General features: G+C 43.4%; 1 protein-coding gene across 6 annotated transcripts in view; it reads right to left on the minus strand.

Moving 5' to 3' along the window:
* Sox5 (SRY-box 5) overlaps positions 1–13,884 on the minus strand; it is a 388,682-nt gene that overhangs the window by 117,424 nt on the left and 257,374 nt on the right. For 4 of the 6 annotated variants that reach the window (XM_026787922.1, XM_013352816.2, XM_026787921.1 and 1 more), the window contains one exon: positions 11,053–11,176. In XM_026787922.1, the coding sequence (XP_026643723.1) occupies positions 11,053–11,176 (124 nt within the window). The remainder of the gene's footprint in view (positions 1–11,052; positions 11,177–13,884) is intronic. The other 2 variants (XM_026787923.1, XM_026787920.1) reach the window with 1 other exon arrangement.

Consider the following 13,884-nt stretch of genomic DNA (forward strand, 5'->3'; position numbering starts at 1 on the left):
GGATGGGTGGATGGATGGATGGATGGATGGGTAGAGGGATGGATGGATGGATGGATGGGTAGAGGGATGGATGGATGGATGGGTAGAGGGATGGATGGATGGGTAGAGGGATGGATGGATGGATGGATGGATGGATGGGTAGAGGGGTGGATGGATGGATAGATGGATTGATGGATAGGTGGATGGATAAAGGGATGAATATGTAAATAAAGTAGATAGACTGATGGGATAGTGGACAAATGGATGGATGGGTGTGTGGGAAGACAGGAGTGTATGAATAAGTGGATGTATGGGTAGATGGGTAGATGTACAGATACAAAGATGCCTTATACAACTTCAATCCCATGTTTTAGTTCTTCAATTACTTGAAAATTTCTTCATATTAAGCTGTAAAGTACAGGTTTTAAAATGTCTCACACGTCTTGTTACGTCTTATAGTTAGTTGCCCATTGTCGTATCTACAGGTCGGGTATACCATAGTCTACCTCTTGCTTCCTGTGGAAGAATGTGCCTCAACCCTATCAACTGTTTATTGTTTTCATCCCTAAAGATTGGACATGAGATCCCCACACTAAGATCCACTCCTGGGTACGCTTTCACTCGTTGATTTGGATGAATTCCCTTCCAAACCCTGCCTTTCAAATGTTAGGTGTATTTATAGCATATCCCTAGCATTTATATCATCATCATCATCACCATCATCATCATCATCATAGTGGACCCCCTATCCGAATGATCAGAAGCAAGGTACCTAGGAAGCAAGACAGCCTTGCTTTCTGCCCTGTCTTATCTTCCCCGCCCCATCTCTGCCTTACTCAAGCTAGCTTAAAGCTCTTCAGCCATCGTCTTTTTCAGTCTCCTAAGTGCTAGGCTTACAGGGGCAAGGCCTGTTCATGCCTAACTAACCTTCACTTGTTATAGTTCTGGGGGCTGGGAACCCTGAAAGCCAGGGGTTGACAAGCTTCATGTCTAATGACAGACTCTTTCTCGCTTCATGGATGCTCGCAGAAGCCATCCCACAGAACGGACAAAGCCGCTTCCCTGACCCTTATCCCCAAGTGTCACTCTCACGACCTAACCATTGTTCTGAATGTTCCAGTTCCTAAAAGAATCACCCTGAGGACTGGGATTACAGTATGTGAGCTCACACTAGAATAATTCAATTCTTCTTGGTCAGATGATGAGCACATCGAGAGCAGATACAGTGCTTGGCAGCCTTCTTAATATCCACTTCTTGTCACAGCACCTGACTCATGTAACACTGTTTATAATGAGTGAGTGAGTGAGTGAGTGAGTGAGTGAGTGAGTGAATGGATAATTTATTTATTTATTTATTTATGAAGCTAATCAAGTGTCTAGAACTAGAGATGCTCACTTGGTAGATCCAAAGTTCAGGGTTTAAAGAAAAAAAAAACATATTAGAAGCAAAAAATTCTCCAAATAAGTAATAGATTTTTTAATGCAGTGTTTAATTCAAACAAACACAGTGTTTGGCTTCCTGTAATGTAATACAAAGAACAGACAGTGGATTGATAGAGGCCTAGGACATTGGGTCATATAGAGGAGGTAAGAAATGAGGGCCTGGATACAGCCCAGGTCTCAAGTGCTTGCCTAGGACACCAGACACCCTGGGCTTAATTATCTACACCAGGATACACTCTAAAGAGAATCTAAAAGAAAAAAAAATGACTAATTTACTCTGGCTTATTTTGAGGGAACAATTACTTTTTCTACTCCATCATCTATCTTCTATAATATGTTTTATCTCATTAGACATATATAGAAGTAAATCATATTTAGGTCAGTGAGACTGCTCAGAGGCTAGAGGAGCTTGCCATGAAGTCTGATAACTTGAGTTTGATCCCTGCCTGAGGAGAGAATTAATTCCTGTGGGTTGTCTTCTGACTTCTCTGTCCTGGCTCTATTCATGCGCGCGCGCGCACACGCACACACACACCCACACACCCATCCACCCACACACCCCTTTTAAGTGAATAGTATGTGTTTCTAAAGTACTACATTATCTCTTCTCATTGCTAAGTTGTAATCAGCATCTTATTAAAGCCTCTGAGTACAGCTGAAGCCACACTGGATATTTTATATGCAGATAGCATAAACGACCCTTCGTCCTTGTGATAGTATTATGACAGTTTATTCCATAATCCAAAAATGCCGAGGTGTGTCTCCCCACACCAGTAAGAGCAGCTATCTGTTCATCTTCGCTGTATTTATTTCATCTTTAATACTTTGTGGGAGCCTAGGCAGTTTGGATGCTCACCTTACTAGACCTGGATGGAGGTGGGTGGTCCTTGGACTTCCCACAGGGCAGGGAACCCTGATTGCTCTTTGGGCTGAGGAGGGGGGGGGGACTTGATTGGGGGAGGGGAAGAGAAATGGGAGGCGGTGGCGGGGAAGAGACAGAAATCTTTAATAAATAAATAAATTAAAAAAATACTTGTTTATAAGAGCTATTTTTATTTTACTTTTGCATGTTCAGATACAGTGCCCGTGAAGAGCAGATGGTGGTGTTGGAACTTCTGGATCCTGAGTTACACAGCGTCAAGGGCCTTCATGGGGATACTGAGAAGCAAACCCAGGTCCTGTGCAAGAGCAGCCAGTGCTCCTAACCGCTGGGCCATCTCTGCAGCGCCAGAGCACTGAGATAAACAACAACTCTCACACAGCTTGCTGAGCTCAGAAACGGAGCAGTAGAAGGCTTTTCTCAAAGCGGAAAGCGGATCAGCCTTCTAAAAGTTGCTCCAACAGCATCATATGATTTCACGTGAAAACCGTTAGAAGACATGATGATATTTTGTATTAACTTCCCCTGAATGGTAAGGAATGAATGCGAATATTCTTAGTGAATTTTATTAGAGAAAGTAAAATACATTGGGTCTCGTTTAAGGCCATAGATATTTTAAAAGAAGACATTCTGAGATAACGATTAGCTCTTAACTGCTCGGTCACAGGCTAACACTTTGTCACTGGGAGGTTTTCTTTAAATAAAATATAGTTTTATGACTTTTTAATGTAGCGTGGCAAATGAAAACTTTATCCTATTTAATAGTTACCTCGATGGCTAGTTTAAAAAGAGATTAATTTATGAGCCCTTTAGGGACTACCTCTCAGAACGGACAGACATGTCTGCATATAAATGACGAAGCACTTGTTTTCCCTTTGACTCCTGGGTCATAACCGGAGATTTCCAGCGTGCCTGAAAATCCTAGATGAGGAATCTAGGAACTTGGCTGTCTCTGAAAAGGCGACAATGAATCAAAGGAAAGAAAGGCTCCACTTGCTTCCGTGGTCCAGCATGCGACAGAGGCGTCACTTCAATGATGGCACGGTAACTCCCGTTAAGCTGCTCAAAGCGGCCCACTCATTAACTAATTGCTTTCCCACCCAGACCTATATCACAATGTATGCTGACATCCTTGCTCTGTGTCTTATGGGAAATCAAATGGTTCGGAGAAAATGGATCTAGCATGATTACAATATTAAGAGGTAGCACTTCGGAAGAAAGGAATTCTTTTAAGTCAATTAAGACAAAAATCAAATGCTTTTTCTCTCTTATCCCAGACTTGTCCCTAAGGTTTAGCAACTAATTAAATTGTTTACTTTTTCATAGTCGTTCTGTTGGTCTGTCAGGACAGTCAGCTCATTTCCTGGATTGTGCCTAAAGTCGGTGGTCTTCAGGTGTCATGGCTTGGATGAAAATGTCCCCCAGAGGTTTGTGTGGTCTACTGGCCTCCAGTTTGGAAGGCTCGAACCTGCAGGAGGCAGTACCTCATTGGAAGAAGCTGGTCACCCTGCCTCCAGACAGCTAAAAGAGGGGGAGTGCCTGTGGTAGTTTGAATGTATTTGGCCCCCATAAGATGGTAGGGAGCGGCACTATTAGGGGTGTGATGTATTGGAGGAAGTGTGTTCCTATTAGAGGAGGCTGGATGCCACAAGCCTTTAATCCAGTCCTTGAGGCTCTAATCTGGGCCACACCTTCTGGAGGAAGTGTGTCACTGTGGGCTGACTTTGAGGTTTCACACACTCAGGATACCACCCAGTGGGTCAGTTGACTTCCTGTTGCTTGCAGAATGTAGCACCCTCAGCTCCAGCACCACATCTGCCTGCACACAGTGATGCTCCCCATCATGATGATAATGGACTGAACTTCAGAAACTGTAAGCAAGCCACCCCAATAAAATGTTTTCTCTATAAGAATTGCCATGGTCATGGTGTCTCTTCCCAGTACTAAAAACCCTAACTGAGCCAGTGCCCATCTCAGGTTTCCAGCATCGCCCCTCCCTACCAGGACGGATTGCCTTCCTTCTTCAACTGTAGGCAAGGGAGACTCTCCCTCTTTTAGATTACTTCATGGCAGATACTGGCCACAGCGATGAGAAATGTAACTAAGGCAGCCGGGAGGAAAGGAGCCAGGGGGAGCTACATTTGGGACACCCCCTAGCCTGCGAGACTCTAAATGTCTGTCTAATGCCAGACACCTGGGAGTGATGTACTAGACACTTTGGAAGGAAGCACCTAAGTGCCCTCAGCAGCCTAGAATGGATGGATTCGCTTAGGTTGTGACCCAGAATGAGTGGAAGGATTTTAATTCTGATGGTCTTTGTTTTGAAACGTTGATCACCCACTCAATATCCAGATGTGAGGTGTTACAGTGTCAATGATTTGTATCTTTAGAAATAGCTATAATGTGTCCATTAACGACTCTCAATTACATATGAAGTAGAGGGGACAGACTTTCCTATGACCGCCTGAATGCCAGAGGAGTGAGGACACACAAGGAAAATAGACACCCTGAGACACCGAGGAAAGGTAATGTCGTAGGCACATAGACCCTGCGCGCACCAACAGAAAGGATAAGAAAAGTGCAGCCCACACCTGTAAGTGTCTCCCCTTTCTCCCAGGACCAGAATCACGCCCAGCTGTGGCCTCCCTCGAAGGGGGAGGAGAATCCAGGCAGACCGCGGATGGAAATGTTCCATTCATTTGACATCTACCTCTTTCTAAACTTAAATTTATATCTATTTATGCGTCTGTGTGAGCGTATGACACACGCATGTGGGTGCCCACAAAGGGCAAAAGAAGGTGTCAGATCATCTGGAGATGAAGTTACAAGTGGTTGTGAGTCACCCGACACGGGAGCTGGGAATCGCCTCAGGGCCTATGGAAGAGCCGCAAGTGCTTTGAACCTCTGAGCTATCTCTCCAGCCCCATAATTGGGTACCCCCATACACCCTTGACTTTGACTGTTTTGTTACTACCAAGTTTTGGATGTTTTCTGTTACCACCGTTTGTCATGTGTCTGTTTCCACTTGTCTGTTTATTAGGTTCACATTGAAACAGTTACGTGTGTCTTCCTTTTTTTTTTTTTTTTTTTGAAACTGTATTTAGTCACTCTTGGCTCTGTGAAACCAGAGATGCAGTCGCAAACTCTTCCACATTTTAGCACTTTGACTAATTTTTCAGAAATGTGCTGAATAAAATAACAATATAGTGGCTGAAATTCTTAATTGCCTTATAGATTAGCTTAAATAAATGGAAGTTGATAAGCCATGCTTAATAAACTTATAATGCACTGTATTTACTCCTCATCAGTTTTCTGAGCAGGGCTTCCTCTTCCTAAGAAAGGAAATGCTCAGTTAATTAGTTCCTCATACACCACAATAAAATTAATGTTGAGGAATTAAATACCACCAACTTCCCCAGGCAAACTTGTTGACATGTTTCTGTTTCTAGTTAATGCCACATGTTTCCTTGCTCGATGGGAGACTGTGTGGGTTCTATTGTGTCTCTCTGGTGCACAGGGTCCATGAACTGGCAGTTAGGAGACCACATGCTAATTTCTGATTTAACAGCATCCACCATGTCAGCTGACACACAGGTCACAGACAATCAGTGACCAGGCAATCACCAAAGCACAAGCCAAAGCCCGTCCATGTGATGCACATTTATTAAACCAACAGAAGAGGAAACCCAGGTCCTAATGATCAAAGAGTGCAGTTCCCTGTCCATCAGCAGAGGAAGGGAGTGCTAATCATAACTTACAGCTTCTGTATTGAGTTAAAATGATTGGGATTAATTTTCTTCCTAGACCCCTAATTCTCTCCCTTCTCCAAATTTTACAAGTTAAAGCCTTTGGGGAAGTCTGGTTTAGTTGCTGAGCTTGAAAGTGTTTATTCAGAAAGAATCATGTTGAGCCAGTCAAGGCAGCACGTGTCTATAATAGAGGAAGACCACAATGTCAGGGAAGGCTTGTCCTGCAGACAGGAGCAAAAGCAGAGGGTGGGAGGGAGATACCACATTCATTCACACACAGGAGGCAGGGGTGTGGTGGGGGAAGGAGAGAGAGAGAGAGAGAGAGAGAGAGAGAGAGAGAGGAGAGAAAGCAGGACACAGCTGTGAATTCTCCAAGCCTACCCACAATGACGTACTTCTGCCAGCAAGGATTCACCTCCTAAAGGTTCCACAACTGCCTTAAACAGCGCCACCCACTGGAGACTAGGTGTTCAAACATTTGAGTCTATGGGGAACATTCCTTACTCAAACCATCACACTTGCTTGAAGAGGAACAAAGTAGTGGATTAGAACCTAATTCCACCTCCAATCTCTGACACTCTAAGTACGTCTTAATTTGCTGTTGCCTATTTGGGATTGAGCAAATTTTGTCAAAAACAAATAGCAGAAAGCCTGCAATAATATATTGGGAAAAATCAACTGGTACAGATCTATGAATTGATTATCTTCACATAGTACACAGAGTTCTATAAGCTTTGTTGGAATAATTTTTGTTATTTTATATTCATGAAAACTTTCTGGTTTAAAAAATAAGAGGGCATAACAAAGTCAAAACAATAGCCACCACCACAACCATGAGGTAACACTACACTGGGCAGAAAGCTCTGGAGCCTTCCTGAGTTAAGACACTTCCAGTGGCATAGTCATTTTTAATACCATCTTTATGAGAAAAGAAAAATCCAACCATTCGCCCTTATTAAGTAGAAAAGTCCACACAACTTAATAGATGAAGCTTTACAAAGCCCCAAATAGATGCCTCTATATTTTCTTGGAATTGTTGAAATATCCAGCATGCCCCTGGGGGTTAACCAAGACCACCCTGAGGTCCTTGGCATGCGATGTTCTTATCCATTGAGCTCATATGACACATTCAATTCGCACCTTGGGCTAAGTGATCAAGCCAGCTCTTTTCCAACTTATTTTTATATTGTGCATAAAAAAATTTTCTTTTATTGAATTTTGACTTTTCTCAAGATTTTATTATTTCCCTATAAAATACCTTCCTGTCAAAATTTCCAAAGCTTGTGACTGTTAGAGTTCTAGGATTGGAAATTTTGGGTACAAATAGAGAAAAGAAGGGCAGAGGGCTGTAGCTCCCAGTAAGTGAGTCATCTGTTTCTCCCAGTTCTGTTTTTAAACTACGTGCTGTAGAGGAATAGGGGGTCTCTGTACATGAGCAGCCGGAAGCTGTGCACAGAGGGAGGAAGGGACTCAGAAACAGAGAGAGCAACAGGGCAAACCTCAAGATTTGATAGTCTCCGACTCCTCCCCAAGTGGAAAGTGTTGGGTGCACACCAAAATACACGCACGCCACATTTCTTCCCTCCCTTTAAGGTACGATTGGTTCTCTAAGGTGAGCAACTGCAAGGGGGTGTGTCTTCCTTCCAACACAAAGCATTTCTGCTGGTGCCAAAGGTGCTTCAACTTTTCTTTGAAGATAGGTGTTTGGCAGAAGCCTCCTGACTCATGGTTGACATTTTTTACTTAACAAGTTGGCATTCTACTTAGAAGAAGGAGTCCACACACTCTGGAGCCACTTGGAAGGATTGAACTAAATTATTTGTGTGCCCACTTGACTTATAATTCAGAAAGGACATCTTGGGCACCTTGCATTCCAAACTTACTTAATGGGTTGTCACGAATGTTTTATAGTGATGTCATGACTGTTTTCTGTTTCTAATGAGTTAGTACTGACAGATATAAATTAGGTTTGGAATTTTAAGTTATATGTTATAAATTTATTTTTTCCACATTGCAGCCTGATTAAGGCTAACGAGTTTACAAAAGAACTATTACTTGACTTATTTTTCCCCTTAAGTAAATTGGGTAAAATGGAGTTGACCTTCCAAAACAGTGTTTTTACATGACTTTTTCAAACCCATGCCTCCTCCCTCTTGTAAGATGGCATTTGATTTACTAATTCATCATTATCAGTAGCTGAGTATGGAGACTCACACCCCTAACCCCAAGAGAGCATCGGCTGAGGCAGGAAGACTGGGCTACAGAGTAAGGCTCTGGCTACAATCAACAACAACAACAACAATAAACAAAATGCTATTATTTTCACCTCCAAAGACTTTACAAGTATCTTTCCTGGGTCTTAGGAAGTAAGCAGGAAAATGTTTAGCTAGGCATGGATTCGTGAACATGTGTATTTTGGGGCTTGCCTTTTTTAAGTGCCCACAGTGAATATTATCAATACTCTCGCAGTTGCAGGCTGACACAAGACTCAGAGGTGAGAGCAGGGGAGCATATCCTTCTGTGCTTGCTTTCTGTGTGTCCCTGTGTCCGGATGTTTCCAGCTACTCGGCTGTACTCTTAGTCTGTGCCGCTGACATTTATGTTTGTCTTCTCCAGGGCGGGGCACATTTTTGTCATTATTTCCAAAACAGGACAAGATGTCTATGCTCCAGCTAGGAGCCTCTTCTTCTGCAAATAGGTCTTGCTGATTTAGGCTGCACTGGCCAGGTTCTGAGGTTCCTCAGCTTGCGCTTACCAGGGACACAGTAAGTTCCACACTTCAGCTCTTGAGCAGATATCAGCCCCAGGTCCCACGAGCTCTGAAATGCTTCTGCTTTTGGAGTCACATGGTATGTGTGCTGGCCAAGTTTGTCACCAAGAACTTCATCATAGCACTCAAAGCAAGTGACACTAGGTGAGGAGTCACGCCTAAGATGGGAAGGCAGGCTTTACTCTACTCCCCCATTTCCTTTCTTGCAGTGTGATTGGTAGAGAGACAGCGTAGACTATTAATCACATCAGCCCAGATCCTCCTTGAGGCTTGCCCCAGGAACCCGGGTGTCAACAAGAGTGGGCCACTTGCTCTGACAACCCGCTTCGGCTAAGTTCTTGAGTCTGGCAAGGTGCCCAGCTGAAGTTGGCCAGCAGCAGTAAAAGCTTTGCTCTATTTTATTTCCAAGGTAACTGAAGAAGTGGAGTCGCTTATAACCTCAGCACCGATGGCGTGAGTAGCAAACAGTTAAAACACTGACCATTTTTCCAAAGGGAAAACTTGGTTTGCTCCATAGCACACTGCGCTGGGCAAATTCGACATGCCAGCTGTTAGGGGAGAGGGGAGCTGTGTGCTCCTGACCTGTCTGTGGCTGTAGTCATCCTACTATGCGTCTTTCTCTTTTCCACAGTGTTTGTTAGTGAAGTTTGCTTCTATATTTGCTTAAAAATAACTTGCTTTTCTTTTGGTAAAAGAGAGTGATGTTATATGCATATTTTGCAATGCAGTCTGAAGCAATGGATGATTTTTAAAGTGACTTTTTCTTGTGTTAGTAAACTAGATTACAAAAGCAAACAAACAAACAAAAACCCAAACCACATCTGCTACCCGTGTGTCAAGTGAGGAGCAATTCTGTAGACCAACAGAAATAAGACCAAAGACCCTGGATGTTTAATCATGCAGAGCTTGGGGTAAAAACAGAATAGAAAACTCGATCTTGAGAAAGAAAATTATTCTGAAAATTTTTAAACCCTTAGAATACAGCCCTTAACTGTTCTTTTTAAAAAGCGATTTCTATGCGTCTGGGATAAATGATGATATGTAAAACTGGAACTGTGTGTTTGTGTTACGAAATGGACAAGTCAGGGTCCTCGATGGAAATGGAATATGTTGACTCATGGGAAAACATAATAAAAACAAAGTCAAGAGTGGCCGAAAAAGTGAAGAGCTACGCAGAGGGGAACCTGGAGATAGGGGTTTTTACAGCCTAAACCTGAGCTGTGACATTTAGTTTAACAATCTCTGAACAACTTGACTAGAAATTAATTCGAATTTGCCTGTTAGTTGATGTTTCACATTTTTACACCTGTGCTTTTAACATTTATTTCTAGTCCTTAAATCTTTATATCTTATTGAACAAATGATCACAGAGGGGCCAGGAAAAAGGGGTCCAAGCATAGGTCCAGGAAATCACCCCTGACAAGAACTAGATCAGGTTCAAAACATCAGGAAAAGGGGCCCATTATGAGAAACCAACATCCAGAAAGAATGTGGACTAGTCTAAGAACGGGAAGAGGCTCGGAGGGGTTGGTGAGTGTTGGTTATATCCCTGCTGCTGGACAAAGTATGCAACATGGAAGGGCGGGTCCCTGCCAACTATCTGAAGAGCTGCCTTCCATAGAGGCAGGAGAGAGGCTGGCTCATCAGAAGTTCACAGTCAGCAATTGATGAGAAAATGGGAGTTGAGGTGGGGACCCTTGAGGGCCACCTCCAATGATACACATTGTTCAGAAGGTCTCTACATCTTACAGGTTCCACAACTTTCTCAAACACCATTCAGGGGGAGACATTGCACAAACACACAAGTCTATGAAGATCACTTGACACTCCATCCTCACCGGCTGTTACTATGTGGCAGACACAAAGGTCCCATATTCTCTGTGGAATTTGGGGTGAATTTACTGTATGATGAAAAACTATAGGCTTTAAAATATGAACCCCCAAATTATATTCCTATTTTAGCAATATACTGGCAATAGAAAGCATAAAAGTGAGGTGTGAAGATTGAAATACTGGCTTTTGGAGCCCAGGAATGGGATGCACACTTGTAAATATTAACTAAAACACTTCCTACTCCATCACGTCATTGTGTTTTATCGCTAAGATAAGCACGCTAAATGAATGCGCTCCCCCCTTGCTGGTGTGCTGCTGGTGTATGAATAGCATTGAGGGGTCCAAACGAAAGCCACATCATCCCCCCGCTCTGTAGGTAGGAGCGCAGCAGTACTTACTGCACCCAGCCTTGTAACTGAAGCCAGGAGGAAGGAGGAATCCTTGTTGGGCAGCTGCAGCAAGGGTCCGCTGGTCAGGAGGGAACACGGGGATCATCAATGGCGGCAGCTGACCTTGAACCTGCTGAACGTGAGAGAGTGAATCAAAGAAAAGAAGCCAGAGCAGCCCGTGCTTCACCCCGCCCCTCATTGTATGATAAAGAAAATCATAGTCCAGGCTGTGTCTCAGCCTTGTCAGAATGGCTGTGAGTAAGAGAGCAAACAGCCCTAAAGAAATGGACAGCAAATGCTGGCGAGTCTGAAGAGTCACTTGGTCATTTCGGTCAGTATGGGGGGGTGTCCTCAAAATGCTAACAACAGAACTTCCATGTGACCCAGGTTTCCTTCTGCACAAGCGTCTGAAAAATGCCCAGCCAGCCTACCACAGGGACGCTTCTTACCCACGCTTGCCACAGCACAAGTAACCGTAGCCGAGGCCAGAGATTACCCTAGACATCTGTCCACAGATTAATGAATGAAAAAGAACATGATGTACACATAGTGGGGTCATATTCATAGAGGAGATAATTATGTCCTTTGGGAAAGGAACACAAAATGGAGAGTATCATGTTAACTGAGAAAAGCCATACTCAGAAAGACAAGACAAATTGTACATGTTTTATTTTGTGGATTCTAGATTTTATATAGATATATAAAATCATTCCTGCTCTCTATCTATCTATCTATCTATCTATCTATCTATCTATCTATCTATCTATCTATCTATCTATCATCTATCTATCCACACACAGGTGTGTGTGTGTGTGTGTGTGTGTGTGTGTGTGTGTGTGTGTGTCTGTCTGTCTGTCTGTCTGTCTATATTGACATGAAACCAGAGTGAGATATCTTGGGTAAATAAGGATTTTAGTGGGATAGCAAGTGAGAAAAGGGAGAGCATGGGGATGATTGTGATCAAAACAAATAATCCCCCTGCAAGAAAATGTCTTTATATGTGCAAAAATTCCATACTGAAAGTAAAGGTAAAAAAATCAATTACTGACACATAAATTTGTCAGTGAATAAATCTGGCATGAACCCCATCAGTTACAATGCCACACTCCTGTCTTACAGCGGAGACACAATGGTTAAGGAATCACCCCCCACAGAATAGATGGACACCTCCGTGTGCAAGTCACAGCCCTGCATGTTAATTCTGTGTGTGCACACATGGGGGGGAGGTATACACAGAGGCCAGGGACAATGTCAGATGTCTTCCTCAGTTACTGTCCGCCTTATTTTATGAGGCAGCCTCTCTGGCTGATCTCGGAGCTCACCAATTGGCTTGGCTGCTGGTCAGGGAGCTCCAGGAATTCTCCTGTTTGTGCTGTCACAGAGCTGAGGTAGAGACAAACACTAGCCTGGGGATCTGAACTCCCATCTTCACGCATGCTCCTCTAGCGCTGTTTCCACCTGATCCACCTCCTCAACCCCGAATTCTATCTTATAAAACCAAAGCCAAGTCCATATCTTAGTTATGAATGACTATTACTTGGAGATCATTTTTTATGAATTTTTTTTACAAATACTGAAAGTTCACGATTTTCTGAGTAAACTTGAAGAAACAACAGAGGGGAAAACCCTGCTCATTTGCCTTTTCTTTAGAGGAGATGACCAGTGAGCTTCATGTGGCTACAGAGCTCATCAGAGCCAGGTTAAAATCCAGTCCCACGGGACTGTGGAGATCCTTCTGGTGCAAGTGACCACACCCCTCCCTAACTAGATGGCCTTTCCTTTAGTGTCACCTCTCAGATGGACTCTAGGGTGCTGGTGCCCCTCATCATTGGAAATTCTCATCAGTTACTAGACTCTCAGAATGGAGTCACCAGAGGAGGCGGTGGTTCATCGGTGAAGTGCCAGACTCCCTCGAAAGGGAGCCTGAATCTGATCTGGACCTCATGTGACAATAAGCAGCAGATTCATGTGGCTGTATACCCTGGGTGGCAGAGGCCGGCAAGTATGCGCGCGCACACACACACACACACACACACACACCTACTAAATTAACATTATTTGAAAATTACAGTACAGTTTAACCATCTCTACAACTATGTCATGTTACTGTCTAATATGAAGTTACTAAAATATCTAGTGTTATTGTTTTTTCTTTTCAATATTTAAGCAAGGTCTCCCTGGTGAATGTAAGTGTTGGTCAGGTTCTGCCACCGGGCATATGGTTACTGATTTAAGATTGCTTTAAAAGTCGCATGCCTCACACTGTTCTTCACTAGCTCTTCCGCACACTAACTAATTCAGTGTCGTAGAAAATATTTAATAACTACCAGCTGTGTGCACGGAACTGAGCTTGGCAGTCAGGATACGCTCATCGGGAAAACCAAGCTCTCAGCATCTCTGCCTTGTGTCTCAGCCTGTTTCTCACTGCTGTTCGCCATCTTGGAATCTTAAGTTTCTGGGGCTTTTCACCATGTTTCACTTGGAAAGCCCACCTTTGTTCACACTGTAGAAAGATGCCCCCTCTTCCCCCCTTTGAAGCTGTAACCAGGGGGAAGGTCCTAAGCTGTGGGGATCTTTGAGTCACCTGACCATCCATGCTCTAATACCAGCTGTGGTTGTCTTGTGTGGGTCTCACACACAGACACTCTGCTACTGTGAGTTTGTGAGTTTAGAAGTGCAGAGATCCTGCTGCATCTATAAGACACCGAATTCCTATCCTCCCTGTCTCCTGCCTCTCATGATCTTCCTTTCTTTCTTTCTTTCTTTCTTTCTTTCTTTCTTTCTTTCTTTCTTTCTTTCTTTCTTTCTTTCTTTCTTTCTTCCTTCCTTCTTTCCTTCCTT

This window comes from Microtus ochrogaster (assembly GCF_000317375.1).
Source record: "Microtus ochrogaster isolate Prairie Vole_2 chromosome 14 unlocalized genomic scaffold, MicOch1.0 chr14_random_2, whole genome shotgun sequence".
Classification (NCBI taxonomy): domain Eukaryota; kingdom Metazoa; phylum Chordata; class Mammalia; order Rodentia; family Cricetidae; genus Microtus; species Microtus ochrogaster.